General features: G+C 37.1%; 1 protein-coding gene across 1 annotated transcript; it reads left to right on the top strand.

Moving 5' to 3' along the window:
• The first annotated feature begins 4,926 nt into the window (after positions 1-4,926).
• LYSMD3 (LysM domain containing 3) lies at positions 4,927-17,840 on the top strand. Its single transcript, XM_036766386.1, has 4 exons — positions 4,927-5,154; positions 5,431-5,589; positions 7,744-8,015; positions 13,688-17,840. Exons 3-4 carry the CDS (start codon positions 7,755-7,757, stop codon positions 14,351-14,353), a joined length of 927 nt encoding a protein of 308 aa, XP_036622281.1. The 5' UTR covers positions 4,927-5,154; positions 5,431-5,589; positions 7,744-7,754; the 3' UTR covers positions 14,354-17,840.
• Positions 17,841-21,518: the final 3,678 nt, after the last annotated feature.

Genomic DNA, 21,518 nt, shown 5'->3' with positions numbered 1-21,518 from the left:
GCCTAGGATAAGTGTTTTCTTCATACTCGATTTTTCTTGTTCTATACTTACTTGTGTATGTGTTATAACCACCTGCCCTTTCTCTCCACAGAAGCATAAAAACTCCTTGAGGGCAGGGACTAGTTCCTTTAGTCTTTAAGCATTTATGCTAATAAGTGTTTCGGATGGATGGATGGATGGATGGATGGAAAGGAAGGAAGGGAAGGAGGGAGGGAGGGAAGAGAATTGGCAGATTCAGGAATGATTAAGAGACAGCACTGACAATTTGAGGACAATGCACATTTTATACACAAATTGAACTACTCTCGGTGATAATATTTTTTAAAAACTATTTTCCAAGTTAGACCGTGAATTGTGGGGTTTGTGCTATTATTAAGAACAGAATTCTTTTTCTTTTTTGATTCTTAAACCTTTATAAAATAAAGAACACTTAAGAACATTGCCAGAAATTACAAATCCCTCCATATATAGTATCTTTAAAAATTTCAGGAACAACATAATGTTTTCATAGAATTCACATTCTCATTTCTGTAGAAATTTCAATATATAACTATAATGTTTCAGATTGGATCTCAGAAAAGTAAAATCCTGTTTTTCTGATATCTGAGGATACTCTCTTTTTTGTAAGGGAAAGCACTTGTTCCTACTGGTCTGATTTCTGGAACTTGGCCAAAATTCATGGATAACTGAGTTCTTTGTATATTCCAAAAACAAAATGTAACAGTATGCTCAAGACCTTATGAAACTTCAATAACAGTAGCTTCTTTAAATATAAATTATAATGATTTAATAACATACACGTTATCAAGAAAGTTTCATATAAAAGAAAACAGTGGCATTCCTGTAGCAGTGCTTCAAATTCTATCACTCAGACTCTAACAGGGGCCCTGCTGCTAACTGACATTAAAATAAGGGAAGTAACCTATATGCAGAATGAAGGTTGTATCCCCATTAGCATTCATGAGAGTTCTGCAGCTAAAGCCCTACACATCAAGTTGGGAATATACCCTTTGTCTATTGATGAGAAAATGTCTCTGTGATAAATGGTTACAGACAGGGGTGTCATAAGGGCAGGAGCACAGCTCAAGCAGGACTATTTTTTTAAACAGCTGCTCTAGCGTTTCTTTTTTAACCTAATGGGGCATAGCTCACGTCCACTTAGATAAAGAAAATATTATAATGTAGATCTAATTGTCTGAACTTCTCCTGCATCATTTACTTTTAGAAATAACAAATCCCCTAAAAATAAGCTAAAATGATGCCAAAATAGCCTTGAAAGTCGTTAGTCAACTGAAATTTTTAAAAAAATGAGCTGGATGTTTTGACTTAAAGTATATACTTCTCAAAGTATCATGTTCATATTTATCTTGGGAAGACAGCAGATTTGACCAAAAACCACCCCTCTCCCCACTGGACTTTTCAGGGATCAAACGCTTTGCCATAAGTATGTGGTAAATTTGATAAAATGGCTCCAAAAGTGTCTGATCACAAAGTGAGTCCATTGCTAGAGTTGGGGATAAAGCAGGGAAAGAAAACTATAGACCAATATTCCTATTGAGCATCAACAAAAAATATTAAATAAATGATTCATGAAGAGACTATAGAAACATAATAAAAAGACTATACAGTGTGATCAGGTTGAATTTATATCAGGAATGGAGGGTTGGATAAATATTAGCAAAAATATAAATGTAATAGACTATCTTAATAACAGAAATAACAAAAGCCACCTGAATGTCAGTAGAAGAATAAAATGCTTTTGAAAAATACCACAGCCATGTATTTTTAAAACATTAAAAAGCACAGGAATAATGGAACTTTCCTGAATGTTATATAATATTTATATAAAACTAAGAGTCAATAGTATCTAAACTGGAGGAACACTAGAGGTCCTTCCAATAGGATCAGGTATAAAGCAAGGATGTCCATTATCACCACTATAGTTTACATGGCTCTAGAAATGTTAGCTATAGGATTAAATAAGAAAAAGAACTAGAAGGAATAAGCACAGGCAAAGGAAAAACAAAATTGTAACTTTTTGTGCATGATATGATAGTCTACTTAGAGAACCCTAGAGATTCAACTAAAAAATGTAAAGGAATGAATACCATTAGTAAACTACACACAAGCCATTAGCTTTTCTACATATTATCAACAAACCCAATAGGAAGAGAAATTACATTCAAAATAATAATAAAATGTACAAAACAGTCCAAAATCTACCTACTCAGAAATAATAGGAATTACTTGAAACTACAAAACACTTTTTATAGAAATAAGTTATTTGGAGATATAGTAATTGTTCATGATGGAGGCTTACCTAAATGTATTTACTCAATCAGTGCTATATCAAACTAGAACTAGAAAGATAATAGCAAAACTCATCTGGAAGAACAAAAGGTCAAGAATCTCAAAAGAAATAATATGAAAAATGGAAAGGAAAAGGGCCTAGTAGTATTTGATTTCAAACTACATTATAAACCTATAATTATCAAAAACTATTTAGTACTGGTTAAAAAATAGAAATGCTGATCAGTGGAACAGAGTAGGTATACGTGATCCAGGAAATTGGCATATAAGCAAGGTATTCAAAACCCCAACGATTTCACAAAAACTAGTGGGAAAACTGTAAAGTAAAATTAACCTAACATGTCACACCATTTCCACAATAAGCTCTAAATGTACATATGACCTAAATATAAAAGATGACATCAGAAACAAATTGGAGGATTAGAGGAGAAAGGCAGGTGATACCTTTTACATCTCTAGTTACGGAAAGAATTCTTTACTCCCTGAGTGGCACAGTGAATAGAATGCTGGAGTTAGGAATAAGTGAGTTCAAATCTAGCCGTGGATACTTACTAGCTGGATAAGTCACTTAACTTCAGTCTCTGTTTCCTCAACTGTAAAATAGGGATAAATATAGCTCACACCTATCCCCCAGGGTTGTGGTGGGGATTAAATGAGATAATATTTATAAAGAGTAACACAGGGTCTTGCACATAGTAGATGCTTAATAAATGCTTGTTTCCTTCATTCCAAACATGAGTAAAGATCAAAAGAGATAATGGTCAATTGTGATTAGCTTTTTAAAAAAAAAAATATAAAATGGACAAATTTTTGCACAAACAAAATCAATGCAGTTGAAATTAGAAAAAGTTAACTGGAATAAAATTTTTTGCAGTTAGGTTTCTCTGATAAAAGTGTGATACTCAGGATATATAAGGAACTAACTGATTCAAATATATAACATTTAAGCAGAGATATTGTTTCATCCATTCTTCTAATTCCAGTGCCAAGCATAATGCCTAGCAAATGGTAGGTACTTAATAAAAACCTGTTGTTTCCCAATAAATAACTAGCTAAAACATATTTACACACAATTCTCAGGAACATTTAAAAAAAATGGTCCAAATCAGTAGTAATGAAATACAAATTAAAACAACTCTTGAGGTTTTACCTCATATTTGTCAGATGAGCAAAGAACAAAAAAAATGGAAAATCACAATTATTGGAAGAATGGGAAGGAGTCAGAAAGAACTGAGTTCAAGTCCAGCCAGACACTTACTAGCTGCACAAGTCACTTAACCTCGATCTACTTCAGTTTCCTCAACTGTAAAGTGGAGATAATTATAGCTTGAACCTATTTTCCAGGAGTAATGTGAGAATTAAAAGGGATAATATTTTGAAGCACTTTGCAAATTTTAAAACTTGTATATAAATGCTAGCTGGTTATTCATGGATTATAGATGCATTCAGAATGGGACCATGCCACCTGTGTGGATTTGTTTTGCATGACTTCTTGTCTGATACAAGGGAGGACACAGGATGATGGGTAGGGAGTAGTGATAACAGCGCAAAAAAAAAAAAAGAGAAAAGAAGAGAAAAATTCAATGAAAACACTTAAAATTCACAGAAGAGAACAAAAGTAAAGTCAGAGGGTGTGGGGCCTAGAGTCTGGAAGACCAGACTTCAAATAGGACTTCACATATTTAGAGCTTCGTGGCCTTGGGCAAATCACGTAATCCCAGTTTGCCACAGTTTCCCCATCTGTAAATGGGGCTAATAATAGCACCTACCTCCCAGTGTTGTTGTGAGAATCAAACGAGGTAATGATTTTAAAGCACTTAGCTCAGTGCCTGGCACATAGTAAGTGGATATAAATGTGAGCTATTAATTCGAGCTATTATTAGGGAGAGAGAGAAGTAGGGCAGTTTTGGAATTCAGGTATTGAATTGATTATATACTTTAAAAAAACCCTATGTAATGGAAAGTCTCTGCAACTACACTTCTTTTTAAAAAGGAATCACTTACTAAATTCCAGTAAACTGTCACATGTCAAGTCCTGTAGAGGATAAACGGCACACCTGGGCTGTGTTCACGCACTGGAACCTGACACCAAGCACCAGGACCTCTGTTATCTATTTTCTGTCCCTGACCTAAGATCGAATCCCGCCTAGGCCAGTTGTCCACACTTCCCTGCGTGGGCTCTTGGTGGCTCCCTTCCCTTACCAATCCTGGGGGCTACTACCGGGAAGGTGGGTTTGCCCCGTGCAGGTGTCTAACGTTTGACTGGAGGAGTCCCAGGCAGCGTGCGTGTTAATGTCAAAGGGAGGCAATTGCAGCTCTCGCACGCACGCAATCGTGCCGCCGGGCAGGCAGAAGCACCAAGCTCTTCCCTGCATTGCCTGCGCGCGCGTGCTCCAGACCCCGGCCTCACAATCCCAGGGCCTCACAGGCTAAGGGACTAGTCTCCGGATCGGCGGAGTTGGAGGGAGTCTGCGGGTCCCGACGGCGCGCGTGCGCACTAGAGGCCCCTGCGCTTCTCCCACCCCTATCTCTCTTATCCCCCGCCCCACCCCGGCTCACTCCCCCCGCCCTCTCCACCCCCTCTCTTTCCTCCCCCGCCCCCTTCCCACCTCCGCTGGTCCGACGTGATGACGTACAGCAGGTTTGCGGACGTGGCGGCGGCGGCGGAGGCAACTGGGCAGGTCCGTGCGGTAAGGGGGAAAGTCGCGGAGGGTGGTGGTGCTGGAGGCAGAGGAAGAGGAAGGAGCAGGAAGAGGAGACTGCTGCCTTGGGGAGCCTTGGCCATGAAGTTGATGGGATCCTCCACGAGCTCAGCGGCAGCCGCCCCCCATGCTGAAGGGGAAGGTAAAGATGGCGGTGGGGGTGGTGGGGAAGAGAGAGACGTCCCTTCCCTTCCCGGGACGCGCTCCCTCTGCAGCTTCCAAAGAAGAAGAGGAGCTGCTGTCCCCAGGGGACCCCCTCCATGGGCCTAGCTACAGGTGTACGGGCGTGTCCTTGGGCCGGGGGCGGTGAGCAGATCCCTGCATCCCCCAACCCTGGCTCCCGGGGAGGAGGGTGGCTGCATTTTGTGGGCATGAAATAAATTATTTACCGTATTTCTCATCCCGCCCCCTGTTCCAGCTCCCCGGTGTGACGCTTAAAAATCGTGAGCAGTTCGTAGACACTGACGGGCAGGTGTGGATGGATGGCGATCTGGCTCGTTGGAAGGACCATCCACATCGATGAGATCGCAAGTGCTTTGGAGTGGATGAACTCATAGCCCAGACTAAGTCCCAGCAGGTGAACAGGGGGTAGTAAAATAAAGGGGGAATGGGCAGGGAGGGGGGCGAGCATGAAACGAGCCAAACGCCGACCACCCCCTGGGGAGTAAGCCTGGTGTATAGCCCTGGTACCGTTGGGGCTTGTGCCCTGTCTCCCCTTTGACTGGACCCTTGTTAAGCGGGGTCAGATGGCTGCACCCCACGGTTCTTGCATAATACAAGGGCATTTTGGGAATTAATACTGACCGCACACCACGGTTAATAGAGTACCTGCCTTCCTAACTCCACCAGGTGCAGTCACCTGTAGCTGATCTACAAAACCTCTCCGGAGTGCAGGGTTTTCCTAAGATCAAAAAAAAAAAATGCCGTGTGCGCAGTGGAGATTTTGTTAAGAAAGGAGATGCGATTTTTCCTTTTTTTCTTTGACTTGTTACCGTGTTCCAGACATTCGTTTTAAGTAGCTGGCTCAGTAAATAATCTACGGTAGGCCAGATTCCAGCATTTCATTTTCAACTGGATAAACCCTCAACTCCTGGTAATTCGATATGGTTTTGTCTGTAGTGAGGCTTAGTTATTGTGATAAGGATTTCCACATAAACAGTAAATGGTACTTGAATTTAACCAAACAATGTATTGTTAGTTCATCCTCAGTTTTATCCAACTAAGTACTCTTTAAAAAGTTTGATCAAGGAATGGTTTTCAGATTACTTGGGCAATTTTTCTTTAAAAACTTTGGTACTTGAGAAATATACTATAGAAATGGGAGTGTTATACAGAGCCAGGGAAATACTGGACTAATTTTATTAACATTTAAATAAATACATTTCCCTTTTAAGGAAAATTTGTGTCTTTGAGTCAAATGTAAACTCAACTAAGCTTAGACTTTCAAAAGTAAATATCCATTCTCAAATACATTAGGGAACTAACTATATGCATTGTCCTCCTCAGTTGAAATCTTAGGAGAACCTAAAAAAAAGCAGCATAAAGACATGTCTTCTGTTGGTTTGGCTGAACTTTGAGCATTTTATCTACTGCTTTAATTTTTAGTAGTATCTTATCTAGTGTATGACTCATACTATATTACTAATGGTTATTTTTTAATAAATAATAAGAATACTGACCAAAACAAAACTTTATCTTAAGGTTTCTTTCAATTACAAAATTGTATTAATTTTCTTTTGAAGGAAGTAATTGAGTATTTAAACAACAATGTTCCTCATGTGAAACATTTAATAAAGAACTTAAATTGCAATACAGAATGTTAATACCTGGTAGGACTTCATTATTTTCCGATGTGTATGAACCAAATTTAGAGAGTTGTTTTATTATTATTAACTGACAGCCTGGAAGGAAAAATCAATTTTATATTAGTTTGTTTTTGTCTGAGGTCAGCTATTGGTCAATAATATTTGACGTACACACACACGCACGTGCACATGCACACGTTGATGTTTAGCCACTAGGATACCGTTGTAGGAGAATTACATTAGTTGACCTAGGTAACAACATACTTGATTAGACTTCATCTTACAAGTTGGAGAGGTGAAGGTAAGAGCCCTTAAAAATATAGTGACTGAAACAGAATAATTTTCTGATTCAGGAAAAGGCTGTTATTGTACATTTAAGATTTGTTAGAGTATACTCTTACTGAGTATTTAAATAGATGAAAGATGCTTTTCACACACCAAGGAACTTGGATATGGTAGTACTAGAAGTCTAGGTCACAAGCATGAGCATGTATTTAAAATACTTCACACTGCTAGAACTGTTTTATCACCATCAGCACTTCGTTTCTTTAGATATAGTGCCAACACAGACACCTAATTATCTGGTACTTAGGGCAAACTCCTTATAACCTCTAAGGGGAAGGTTAGTTCTTTAACTTTAAAATTATTCCTTAGGGATTTGTCCTTGTTTCAACATTTTTTTTCCCCAAGCATACTACAGTTGGTGGATTATTAGACTGGGAAACAGTTCTTATCCTCCAAATTGCTAAAATATATTTTAAGACTTAGAAAATCTATGTCTATATATAAATTATGTATATGTACATTCGTGATAAAAATATTTTAACTGCTTCGAAAATAAGCTGCATATAGAAAAACTGACAGGTTTTTGCTTTAAGTTTTGACTCAAACCATTTTTTTCACAAGTTTTCTCTTTTCTTCTATAGAGTTTGAGGTTATGGCAGGAAGGAATCAGACTCGAAATTTTCAATTTCCAATAACTCAGTCTGTGGTGAGCAACCAAATATATTCATTTGGAAATACTACAGACACTGATATCTTTGAAGAGGATGCTGAAGTGTATGAACTTCGACCAAGAGGAAGAGAGAAAGTCAGAAGAAGTACATCAAGGGACAGACTGGATGATATCGTATTACTAACAAAAGATATACAGGAAGGCGATACTTTAAATGCAATAGCCCTTCAGTATTGTTGTTCAGTAAGTCCTTTTTCTTTGGTTGTCCAAAAAAATCATACGCAATCCAAAGTGAAATTCCATTTACCTTGTTCCTCCTTTCTCCTTTATTTCCCATCTTCTCTTCATAGAAAAAAATGCATACATACATATATGTGTGTGTATGTGTATATACACACACATGCGTATATATGTAAAATTCTCGGAAAGCTTCCATATATAGACTTTAAAAGATTATAGACTTTATTTAAAGTATCAGTATTGATGGCTAAATATTTGCCTGCTAGAATATTTAAACCCTTGTTATATCTGTAAATGTTTCTATCTTAGATAACCAATACAAAATGTCTCAGATTGTCTCTCCCAAGTGCTTAGAACAGTGTGCGTAATTATATTATCTTTTTGATGGTGCTGATGTAGATAATGACCATTATGATTCCACATTCAAATTTTACCATACAAAACCTAAACAAAGTGTCATCACAAAGATATCACAAAGTTCAGCTATAGACACAAAAACAAGTACATTTAAGATATGAAAATATGTGATCCTAACATACATTATCACAAAGAAAATGAGCTCCCGATTGGATGAAGCCAGACCCAGGCTTTAAGAGTTAGGTATTTCCTCTAGCGATTAACATGGCGCTCTACATAGAAAAGGAACCAGACAGATCTTTTTTTGAATGAATAACATTCCTTCAAAACTAATATTTTTAGGAATTGTTCTAAATGACCTCTGAGGTCCCTTCTAGCTCTAGATGTATAATTTTATAGGCCTGTGAGCCTAAGAGTTAGACTTTTTCAAGATAAAAGTCATAAAGAAGGTGGAATGTGGTCCCTATCATTAACTGAAACAATTGTATGAGTCAATTTCTTATCCTAAGTTTATAATCATAACAAAAGCATGTGGAAATAGCATGACAGAAACATTTAAACAATATAAAAATCTAGTAATACGAAATTTGCAGTTATTGAAGTAAACTTTGAACATTTTATGTTGTTTTTGCTTTTAAAAGCTAATTGGTTGTAATCTGATTGCTGGTCATTAATGACCACTAATAACTGAAACTTTTGTATTTGTCTAAGTAAATTTGAGGTTTACTCTTTCCTCATTTAATACCAGGGGGCATCAAAGTCTGGTTTAAATTTAACTTTTGAAACAATAATATAAGGGGGTTGCCTTTTTTTTTTTTTTAACATTTGCTTCCTGTACAAGCCAAAGACAAAAATCTTTCTAGGGAATGAGGAGTAAAAGTGAATATATAATTGGGATAGAAGGCAGTCAAATTTAATAGCCTTGTTATTGAAGACTATCAGCTCTTCTTTGGTTACCTCAGGATAGTTTCATGGAGGAGGGGATACTTAAGGAGGGTTTAGAATTACTCTGAGAGACAATATGGTAGGCTGGGAACATACGAGTATTTCAGTCATATGGCATTGTTTTGGAGAAAATTTAAAAGTGGGACTAGGATAAGCAGACAAGTTAGTGTTCATGAGGTGAGTAAAACAAAAATTTTCAATTGTAGGAAGAGATGTGGGAGTATTTGTCTTGATGAAGGCCTTTTTGGAAAAGGTGAAAAATTCAATTCATCAGGAAATCATAGGGCTTTAATCAGAGTTATAGAAGAAAGAAAACTTGATAGATAAATATAGAAGAGAGGTTGTGTTGAAGTTAGGGAGTCTAACATTGACATTTAAAATATTTCAGATGGGGGGTAACCAGGACCTAAAGTATTAATAGTACAGAATTAAGGACAAATGTGAGGGACCCATCTAGGTAAAAATGGTAATGTATGAACTTATTCAGTGTTCAAATGGATAGGATTGACTACAGTGTCACCTGGTTCTTGTCTGTAGACATCAGAGAAATGATGCTATCATGCTTTGGGATGGCCTAATATGCCATGAAACCATCATTAAAGAAGTTGAACCTTTCTCCCTTTGTCACATGTAGCCTAAGTGATTTGTCTGGCCTGAGAGTTTTGCGTGTCAGTACTCACAGAGGCCACTTTATACGGGTTCCCTCTTTTCCCTTGTGCTTTCCTTGTTCCCTTCTTAAATCCTCTTGATCTTACCTCTCTTCTCCTCTTTTCCTACACAAGGTAGCCCTTTTCCTTTCCTAGTCCAGTCTCTCTGAATATGCACTTGATCCCATCCCCTACCATCTTCTCCAGCAGATGGCATCCTTAATCATCCCCTCTCTCTATAATCTTCAGCCTCTCCCCATCTGCTGGTTCCTTCCTGACTACCTTCAAATGTGCTCAAGTCTTTGCTATCCTTTTAAAAACTTCTCTAGACCTTACTTTCTCCTTAAACCATCATCCTCTCTCTTCCCTCTCTCAGGCAAATTCCTTTGAACAGCTTTCTCTGTTGCATTCCTCTCTCTCTCTCCTTAACCTTTTGCAGTCTGGCTGCTGATCTCATCACTGAATCAGAATTGCTCTGTAAAAAGTTACCACTGATGTAATAATTGTCAAATCTGTTGGCCTCTTCTTAGTCCTCATCTTTTTGATTCATCAGCTACATTTGACGTTATTGATCCACTCTCTTCCTTCTAAATATTTTCTTCTCTTAGGGCTTTTGTGATGTTATTTTATCCTAGTTTCACTAAGTGCTTGATTGACTGTTCGCAGTCTACTTTGCTGGCTCTTTGTCCAATCATGACCTCTACCTGTGGGTGTCTCCAATTGTCCAAGGCTGCTTCTCCCTCTATACTTTTTCTCAATACCCTCCTCAGTTCCAGTTGGCTTAATTATCATACTTACGCAGATGACTCCTATCCATTCTCTCTGCTGAGCTTCATTCCTGGATCACCAAATTGGCTGTTGGAAATTTCAAACTGGATATCTCATAAACAGAACTGCTTATCTTTCCCCCGACAGCCTCCCATCTTTCATACTTCCCTGTTTCTTTCAAAGGCATCACCGTCCTTCCAGTCTTCCAGGTTCATTATCCTTGACTGCTTACTCTCCCGCACCCCACATATCCAGTCATTTGCCACATCTTGCCATTCTTGCCTCCAGTCTCTCACATCTGAACTCTTCTCATGATTCATGTATCCGCTACTTGGTTTAGGTTCTTATCACCTCTTCCCTAGACTATTTCAGTGGCTTCTGAATTAGGCTCCTTGTTTCAAGTTTTTCCCTTCCCCATTCCAATCCTACACACTTAACAAAATGATGCTTCTGGAAACATAAATCTGACCATGCGACTCCCCTACTTAATCCACTCTAGAGGATTCCTGTTGCTTCTAGGATAAAACTGTCCTAACCTTGCACCAGCCTTTCTTTCCAGCCTCATTGAATATTACTTTGAACTTCCATTCATTATGTACAGCACTTTTAGCTCTCATCTCTGTGTCTTTGTACTGGCCATCCCATGTACCTGAAATACACTCCCTCCCTACAGCCATCTTATAGAATCTCTCTCCTTCTTTAAGATGAGCTCATCACCATATTCTGCATGAAGGCTTTCCTGATCCCCCACAACTGCTAATGTTGTCCGTCCCAAACTAACTTATATTTTTAATTACTTTTCATTTACAGCAGATTTATGCTGTATGTACTTCATATGTATGTTGTTTCCCATTTGGATGCAAGTTCCTTATAAGTAGGGATTATTAGTTCATTCTTTGCACTGTACTCTTCACATACCCCCAGCACTGTTCCTGGTACAAAGGATATGCTTCCTAATTGCTTGTTGGTTGGTTGGTTGACTCAGCAGAGGATAATCTTGAGATAGAAAAGTTGATTTTTGTCTATTATTGAAAAGGTCAGTGGCCTCTAACCTGACCCGCAGGAATTGTAAACAACGATTAGGAGAATGGGAAGATGGGTAGCACATAACCTTCTCCACCATAGCTGATCTGTTGTGGGGCTTGTCTCTAGCACAGTCACGTTTTTCCCTTATCCCACCCCACCCTGCTAATACCCCCTCACCCACTCCACTTTCTTCCCATTTTGCAAGCCCCCAATCTCAGTTCTGCTGAGATGGGTGTTGGCACCTCAGGGTAGTTACAGCCTGAGTACCAACACCAGCAGTAATTGTACAGGTCTCTGTGAACTCCCCCTACCCCAGCATATTTACCCCTGCCCTAGCAGAACCCTCCTATGGGGTTGGAGGCCTTCCTTTTTGAATGGAACAGTCTATGGGCAAGCATGCTCATTCTTTGGAATTTCAATCTGCAGACCACTTTACATAATTTTTTCCTGAAAATATACCCCTCATCAAACTTTTTATTGCTGTTGAGGGCCTCATCATCCTTCTAGTCACCCTGGATTGTAACCTTGGTGTCATCTTCAGCTTTTCATACTCCCTAACCTCATGGTGAAATCTTGTCATTTCTTTCCCTACCACATCCTTTGCCATCTGTCCCTTTTCTCACAGCCACCACCCTAATTGAAAGGTTTATCTTTCTCCTGGTATCACAGTGACCTGCTAATTAGCCTTTCTGTCTCAAGTCTCTTCCCTCTAATCCACCCTCCTCAAAACTGCCAAATGATTTTCCTAAAACCTTGTCACTCCCCTACTCATTAAACTCAGGTGGCTCCTGTTGATCAAACATTATCTCATCCTTCTTAAATTTTAACTTTTGTAAAAGTTTTATAATGTATATAATAGTTCAGTAGTACGAGTAAATAGATATATATTGGTGGGGGTGAAGGTTAGAAGAAAAATTTTATTGATGGGGTGCACAGTCAAAAAAAGTAGCCAGTAACTACTTTTTTGTGTTAACCCAAAATTCCTATTGGGTCAAATGGTTGGTTGAAAAGGTTACAAGATTAACATGATTTGGTAATGTTTTAAAAGTCAATGTAAACGACAACTATTTCATTAGCTTAGGGTATAACAGTAGATTCTGTAGGTGTTCCAAGGCTGGAAGAGAAGGCAAAGAGTCCACAGAGAGAGTCTGCAGTGGTGTTCAGGTTCAAGCTGGAAGGCCCTAGAGATAACAAGGAGGAGGCAGTGCATCTGGTGGGTAATTAAAGTTTGCAAGAGGAATTGATCTGATGAAGGAGGGTTTGTTAAAGCTTGTCATTGAGGAGGAGGTAGGTCCCAGTTTGTTCAGTTAGGGAAGGGCCCTAGCCAAACTAGTGCTCTGGGGCTTATAAAGTGTTTCCCCTACACCAGTTACATGGGGTGGGTAATAGAAGCATCATTTCTATTTTACAGATGAGGAAACTGTTTCAGACAAGTTCAGTGACTTCCATATGGTCTCACAGCTAGCAGCATTAGCTTGGTCCAGGCCTCTCTATACACCAAAGCCAGTACTTTTTCCATGATACCAAACTGTCCCTCAAGATGTATGAACCACAAAGCCTGGGCTTCAGGATGAAGAGGTTTTCATATAAGACCAACTTTTAGTTCATTTAATAAATGTTTACTGAGTGGCTCTGATTTTTAAAGCACTTTGCATTGGTGATGGGAATATAAGGACAAAATAGGACAAAACAGGACAAACACTGCTTTCAAGGAGCTCACAATACAAAAGGATCAGGGAAAGGAAGTGTACGAGGTACTAGGAGAAGTACGAAGAAGTTGAGGCAAAATGCTGTGAGAAATTGGAGGAACAACTTTGACTTCTCTTTATTTTCAGTAAAAGAAATAATGAAGTCACTGTTTGAAACTTTTTCCTCTCCTGATTTTGAATTCCATTGACTTGTGCTTTAACACATCTTTTTTTTTTTTAACAGGTAGCAGATATCAAGAGGGTTAATAATCTCATCAGTGATCAAGACTTTTTTGCACTTAGGTCTGTTAAAATTCCAGTAAAAAGGTTTAGTGTATTGACCGAAACACATTACTCTCCCAAAGGACGACAGATTTCACGTCCTTCAGCTGCCCAATGTACTCCAGAACTGCAGGAAATATTCCCTAACTCCGATCTTCTGGTTTCGAATGAGACTGCTGGGAATTTCTTAAAGGAAGTGGACAAAGACATAGAACAAATAGTAAAATGTACAGACACAAAGAGAGAGAACCTCAATGAAGTGGTTTCTGCCTTAGCAAAACAAGAACTGTGTTTTGAACCTGAGAGCAAAAGCATTAGACGTAAGGATCCCTATTATGGAGCAGACTGGGGAATAGGCTGGTGGACAGCTGTGGTGATCATGTTAATAGTAGGCATAATAACGCCAGTATTTTACTTACTGTATTATGAAGTTTTAGTTAAAGTAGACGTTAGCCATCATTCCACAGTGGACTCCTCACATCTGCATTCGGGAGTTACAGCGCCATCACAACAGAGAGAAGTAGAGAAGGGAATAATTCCAACAAAAGGAACAAATGTGGGACAACAAGATGATTATAAACTTCATAAACAGAATTCTCAGTCACCTTCTACACGGCATATAACGTAACATTCAGTTCTAGATTATAATATTTATAACTATAAATGTATCTGGAATGCAGAGAATCAGTTATATTCTTTATTTACCACTCACGGGCAGTATTTTGGTTTATTGAAAATGCTTTTATTTCTTCTAGAGACTTCTTTGTTTTGAGCCATTTGCAAGTCAATTCTGTATGAACCTTAGGCTTACTACCTGTTCTGCTTTGAATGGTTTAAGTCAAAGTTTCTGTTGTGGCACTGCAGAAGTGAATATGGGTACACATATAGAAATTTTTCTGTAGAAAATTTTGCACCCACTTATTTAAACATAGCCTTGAAGTTTATTTTTTTAAGTAATTTTTTTGTTTAAGGCATTGATGTTAAAGTTATTAAGCAATATGAATGGTAGCACTAGATGTATGCAACTGAAGAAAATCCATTTATTACTACCAGATAAGCATATTATCTCTTAGCTCAAAATGTTTGATTAAGAAACAATTGTTTGATTCTAAAAGTATTTGTGATAGCACATTGTGTAGATGACGCTACCCATTTGAATCTGTTGATTGATTTTTTTAATCGCATATAATATGGCATTAAAACCAAAAGCAAAATCAAATCAAAAGTAACAAAATCAGAAAGGAAGGCATAATTTTGGCTAGAGGAGCTAGGACTTTACAAATTTATATTATAACCTCTGGGAATTATATAGAGAAATGGTGTCATTGAGTAACTAGAATATTGGAGTGAATCAGAGGATGAGATGTTTTAATCTGTTTCTCAATTTTTTGGAAATGTCTTTTAACTATTATGCCTATGTTTTGTTTCATTCTGTCTTCAGTAAAATAAGCATACTGTGGACTTCTGTACTTTCGTAGTTCTTTGAAGAAACCTGCTACACGTGTACACATGCATTATTTGGGAAAAATTCTTACTACCCTATGATGAACTGTTGCAATTCTGTATGTGCAACAACATGCCTTAATTGAATGCCTTAATTAAATGTTAATGTTACTATGAGAGTTGATATACTTTTTAGAATCAAACTTATACTTCTGTGTCCTAGACTTCCCTTTCAATGGAATTAATGCCTGTGATGTATGTGTAGTGTAAACTGATCTTAGCTTTCAGTTAATCAAGCACAATCTAATGGGCAACACAGATGTGTCTGCTGTCTTTTTCATCTAATGTGACTTGGCAAAAAATGGTTCATTAGGAAAAAATTATAAACAGGGTCATTTTCATTGGTAGGCAAATTAGGTACAGCTCATTTCTTGATCCCTTACCCTCACTGTCTTCCATGAGGATGATCATCTAAAGTAGAAAGTGAGTAACAGATTTGTTTTCTTTCTAAACTACAGCATATTGTGAAGACTGTAAGAGATGAATTGTCAAGGGATCTTTTGCTAGGGCTGTATGAAAATATATGTTTTCTGAGGGAGATCAGGTCAGGGTACCTGTCATGCCTTAAGTTCATAGTAATCTGGCTAAACAAGCATTTGCCTACTGATTCGTTATATTTATAAAAATACAAAGTGGTGCTGCCATAAAAGATAGGTTCAATGGAGTCTGACTTGCTTTCTTAAATGTGTAATTAAAACTTTTTGTGTGTTTTAGGTATATGATACTGCCTCATTTTCCGGACACTGTTTCCTAGTGTCTGATGTTTGAACTTGAGGAACAATCATTTTGTATCTAAGCCCCATCCAGTGAATAGTGGGGCAGATGAGTAATCTAGACCCATGATAAGAGTGTCTTACTCTTTTAGAAGAAAAGCATCATAAAGATAGAAGGAAAACAACACTGAGCCCTTGCATATGGTAGATACTTACCAGAAAGTGTTATTATTAAATACATCTGTCTGCTCATTCATATAAAAACAGCCTGAGAAATGAGCAACATTCATGAAGACACCTAAATTAAGTGTGAAAGTCCTTTCTCAAAAAAAAAAAAAACAAACTTAATTTTCTTTGCTGTATTGCAGAGAGGAATGAGGTCTTTTTCTAATCCTTAGCATTAACTTTAGTTTATATGTGCAATGCTTTTTTTTAGTAAGCCTACAGAAAATTGTAAGTTTTGAGGGGAATAAAAGTTACAAACAGTAAAACTCAATTATGTGAAGAATTTATAGTGTAATTCAGATTGGTAAGCTAAAGGATATCAATGATTGCCTTCTACTGGTGCTACTTTGAAATTATAATAATGGTCTAATAAGTAAATAGGTAAATAAAAGTATATTGCTTTTTTTTTTAAACATGAAACCTGACTAGATATAGGAACCACTTCTGCCCTATAGAATGTCACTTTTGGTGATAAATGTGAACATAAAATATATCCTCTTGATTGCTAAGCAGTTCCCCTCGTTTACCTGTTATATGGTTCCGGAATTACAAATTCTAATCTTTAAACGCAACATCCCAGAAAGAACATGGTTAAACTTAGCAAAGGAGTACAATTTTAGTACTTAATAATCACTATAAAAATAAATTTTCAGTTTGTAAATGTGCTGATGAGCATCAAGATGATGGTATGTGAAAGTTGCTTTATGTAATTTTCTCAAGGACATATTTTTGTTTTCTAATTGTAGGCTTTGGAAATGGGCTTTAAGGTTAAATGTATATTGGACTCTTACCCTGATAAGTGTTCAGATTTAACTGGCATACTTTATATTAGCATGTGTCAAACTGACAAAGATATAATTGGAAAAATAATCTTGGTTCCCTTGGAAATGTTTGGTTATAAATAAAAATATTTTGTGTGTTCAAAGATGTAATTGGAATTTTAACACCTCCAAGGTAAAACATGGGCCTCGGGTTTTGTTTTTTTTTTTAAACCATGTATTTTCATAGATAATGTATTAGTAAATTATAAAGTCTCTGCCTTCCATGTGAACAAGATAAATTTGTTTTGAATATAAAACTAATTTCTCTAAGAAACTTTTTACAATCTACTTGGTAAGGCAGACTGGAGTTATTTAAACTACTCACTAAACAATGATTTAGTCCTTTTATTGATAGTTACTTCTGAAAGTTGGGACCTTTGTAATTGGGAAATTGGAAAGAAATTTAATTGGGAAATAAGATGAAGCAAATATAGTGAGAATCTTGCAAATATAATGAAAAAAAAGGATACAGTACAAATGTTAAAGGGTGAAGCCAGAGTTAAAGAAAATGTATTTAAATGGTGCACTATGCTGAGAATCATGCTTTATATTTTGACTTAGAACACTTGCTCAGGAAATCAGTATTTTTCTTCCAAGTATGTGCATATTGCACTGTTAGATCATAAATAGAAATACCTGAATGCTTTATTTAAGTATTTTTATTCACACTAATGCTGTAAATCTCTTTAAAATATATTTGATACAAATGCAAAATGTAATAATTTCAGAACCATGTGTTAGCATGTAAGTCTTTAAAATGGTGGCTTTAAAATTTTTGCCATTTAAACTTTTCATATCTTCAGATGTCTGAGTGTAAAACAATAAAGTGTCTATTTTATTATCCAATCTAAAATGGAAGCTGGTGAATTTAATTGAAAATCAAACTCTATTCTCCATATTCAAACAATAGTTTGAATTTATATACTTGAATTGACAGACTTTGTTAGATTCAGGCTAAGAGTTTGAGAAACCAATTCAGATATACTTTGTTTAAAGTGAGTTATTAAATCAAAACATTGTATCATTTGTAGGAAATAAATTGAACCAGAAATGGGCATATAGAACCTGGGTAGCTATAATTTCTGTGGGTGTACTGCCGCCCGGAGACAATTGACAGCTACCTACATGTACAGCAGGGTACGCCAGAGTCCTAAAATCATACATTTTCACTCAGAATGTGAAAAGGTCATTTTTGACTTATTTTACAGAAGACTAAAGAAAAAGTGACTTGCCAACATTGTGCAAGCATTAAGTAGCAAGGGCCAGAATGTACACTCAGCCTCTGATTAAATACTCAGTATCATGCAGCCTTTTAAGTTCCACTGAGATAAAATGAAGTTGCTCTATGTCTTCACATTTCATCACTTTAAAACAGTCAAATGGCATTAGAAACGTGTTTTCAAGTCTGTCATAGTCAATACCAAAATAATTTTAGTGAAAGAAAATGGCCTTGGCTTTTTTTTTCCAACTCATAGACCAATGATATATTCCCTCCATTGACATAGATGTGCCTATCCATCCTGTATGACTTGCCCTATACCCTCCACAGGGATCACCCAACATCCTGGGAGGCTTCATCAATTTCTCTTGGCCTTATAAGGATACCAGTGGAGCACACATCCTACCTCTCACTGCATGATTAGCTAGCCCATCTTTTTTTGCTCACACATTTCTTTTGATGACTTTTTTCACTGCTCCTTCCAATAGAATAAACTCCTTGAGGGCAAGAAAAATCTCCCTACAGTGTTTGGCATATAGTAGGAACACAATTTTTGCAATCCTTTTTTTGTAATATGCTATAGTCTACTCACATCATTCAATTCTACAGAGACTATAGTGTCCCCTGACTTGCAGCAACATATGACAACACCTGAAGAATGTTGGTTTTTTAAAAATGTGCCTTTGTTTCTAGTAGATAGTAAACATTCTTCATTTACTCAGTTTTTCTTCAGTGGGAGTTCATGCCAAACGGTGATTATGAATCTTACTTAGGAGCCTCTGTAGTATTCCTGGGCTTGATGCAGTCAACAGTTTGTTCTGCACACTGGTTTGGAGGGCCATACCACCACTAGGGAAGGCCTGTTCAGCTTGGACAATGATGAAGAGCTTAGGGGTGAACATACATCCCTGTTTTATGCCTCACAGTGTCTGATCACATGGTTGCTTCCTATCTTTCAAGGAACCTTACAAAATGCCTTGAGAGACACTTCTATCTTGTATCAACTACTTTTACTCAATTGTGTAGTGGCAAAGATGTGGTCTACTGTATAACATGGGTGGCAATATCTTTGCTGTTCCATTCTGATGTCCTTACAAGGAAATCCTTGTCTAGATATTTCTCATAAAATTTTAAAAACATGTGAAAGCAGATGTATGGATTGGCAGCTACTGATTTCTCTCCATTGCCCCCCTCCCTCCTTTTTTGTAGTGGGGTGGTAGTGGGTTAATGTCAGGCATTTTTTTTTTAATACTTTAGATCTAAAAGAATTACACTTCCATTTGCATGTAGCACTGTACAGAATAATCACAAGACACTCCCAATGGGTTTCCAACTTTTTGGAAATTGCTATAACTCTTTTCAAATTTGATTTTATGACATCTTCCTTCCTGCTAAATATGTTGTTTGGGGCATATTTATTTGTAAACAGTGCTTCTGGAGTTGGAGGGAGTAGGTAGATTAAAACATTTTTGAGAATTTTAGTGATATCCTTTGATATAACTTGAGTGTCCGAAAATCACTGCTCTATCTTGTTGAATCAAAAATGATATATTCCCAGTATGGTACCCCAAACTTGATAGTTGCTTCCCATATACAGAAAAATAAAACAAAACAAAGTTGTCACAAAGACAATTCTGTTACTGTTTGAAGAGCCAATTCAATCTCAGAAAATTTCTTCTTTGGCCAATCAGAAAAGCACAAGTATCTTAATAAAGAATAACTTTAAAAATAATGTTATTTCAAAAATAATTTGACAAAAGAAAAATCAGTGTCAACCTTTCTTGTAAATTAACATTATTTTTGTGGGCACTATGTGTTATAGTGTAGTCTAGAATGTGGGTCCTGTCTTCAATAAATTCATATTTTTATAAAACCTTTTAAAAATATATTTCCAATAATGCAAGTTTAAAAATTCCTAACGAAATACTACATGTTCATTTTTATTTGAAAGTCGTTGATTATTTATTTAAAACTCAAAAGCTTTATAGCATGAGGCTATCTTACCATTAACATGAACTGCCTCCATTTCCCCATCTGAAAAATTTTGAGAAGTCTTGAGATTTTTAGATATCATTACATTCAAGATTTGCATTAGTCATACATAAATGACACTATCTGATTTAAAATTACTTTAGAATAAAGCCATGAATTTTGATTAATGCCAACAGTCATGACTTATTTTACATAACTTTTAAAGGTGAGTCAACGTTTTCGAGTTTGAGTAATAATTCTAGTACCAGAAATTAGAGTCATACTTACCACTGCATTACGTAAGCTCTTGAAGGCAGGACATTCCATGTTTGTCTTTGTATGCCCAATGACTAGCAGAGTACCTGCTACATAGAAGGTGCTTAGATGCTTGCTGACTTGACTAACAGGTTCATAGATTTTAGAATCAGTTTCGCTACTCCAAATTCAGTGAACTGTAACATTTAATTTTACTCCCTGCTCCTGGGAGAGGATGGAGGATGGACGTGGGAGAGCTCCTCTCAGATCCTCCATTTACAGAGTGCCCATACAGGGTGGCCGTCTCTTCATTTCCCAGCTAGTTGTAGGACTTCATCATGCCCCATCTCTTCCCCCTCCCTACCACCTTTTCGGCTTCTTTTTATGTGTGGTCTTCCCCCATGACAGGGTGTTCCTGAAGTCTGGACACATAGGCAAAAAGGCATATTTTCAAGAAAGGAATGAAATTTTCAACCACATTTTATTTAATTGGAATATTAACAAATAACATCTTCGATATGATTTCCATCATTTGTGATGCAAAGGTTGATGCACTTTGCAAGATTCACGTGAACTCGAATCAATAACTCCACATTTCCTATGTGTCCAGACTTTAGGAACACCCTGTAGAATGTGAGCTTTTCAGGGCAGGGACTGTCTTTTTGGCTTTCTTTACATCCCCAACACTTAGTTCAGCGCCTGGTACAAAGTAGCTGCCTAATAAATGTTTGCTCACTAACATAGTCTTTATTCTCTCATATAAATAAGTATATAAACAAGTACCGTATGCTGGTGAAACAGTGATTGCCTTATTTAACAATGAGGGCACAAATGGCCAGAAAAAAAATTAAACTGGTTGTAAAGGATTTGAGGGCATTGATTCTATAGTTAGGTGGTCCTGGGTTCAAATATCTCCTCTGCCATTTACTACTTCTTGTTGGTTAAATCACAACCCCTCTGGGCTTTAATTTGATTATCTACAAAACAAGAGGTAGTACTAGTATGTTCTATTCCTAGCTCCATGATTTTCTGATCTAGAATCCCACAATATTACTAATTATTTGAGTTATTTAGCTAGCTGCAAAC

This window comes from Trichosurus vulpecula, chromosome 1, assembly GCF_011100635.1.
Source record: "Trichosurus vulpecula isolate mTriVul1 chromosome 1, mTriVul1.pri, whole genome shotgun sequence".
NCBI lineage: Eukaryota > Metazoa > Chordata > Mammalia > Diprotodontia > Phalangeridae > Trichosurus > Trichosurus vulpecula.
Note: the sequence above shows the minus strand (reverse complement) of the source record. Positions and strands in the feature narration are given on the sequence as shown.

Bases quoted from the DNA above. Each gene is read 5' to 3' on its own strand.
- LYSMD3 (XM_036766386.1), top strand. From the start codon at position 7,755: ATGGCAGGAAGGAATCAGACTCGAAATTTTCAATTTCCAATAACTCAG. The intron at 8,016-13,687 runs GTAAGTCCTTTT...TTTTTTTAACAG, and splicing joins CCCTTCAGTATTGTTGTTCA to GTAGCAGATATCAAGAGGGT.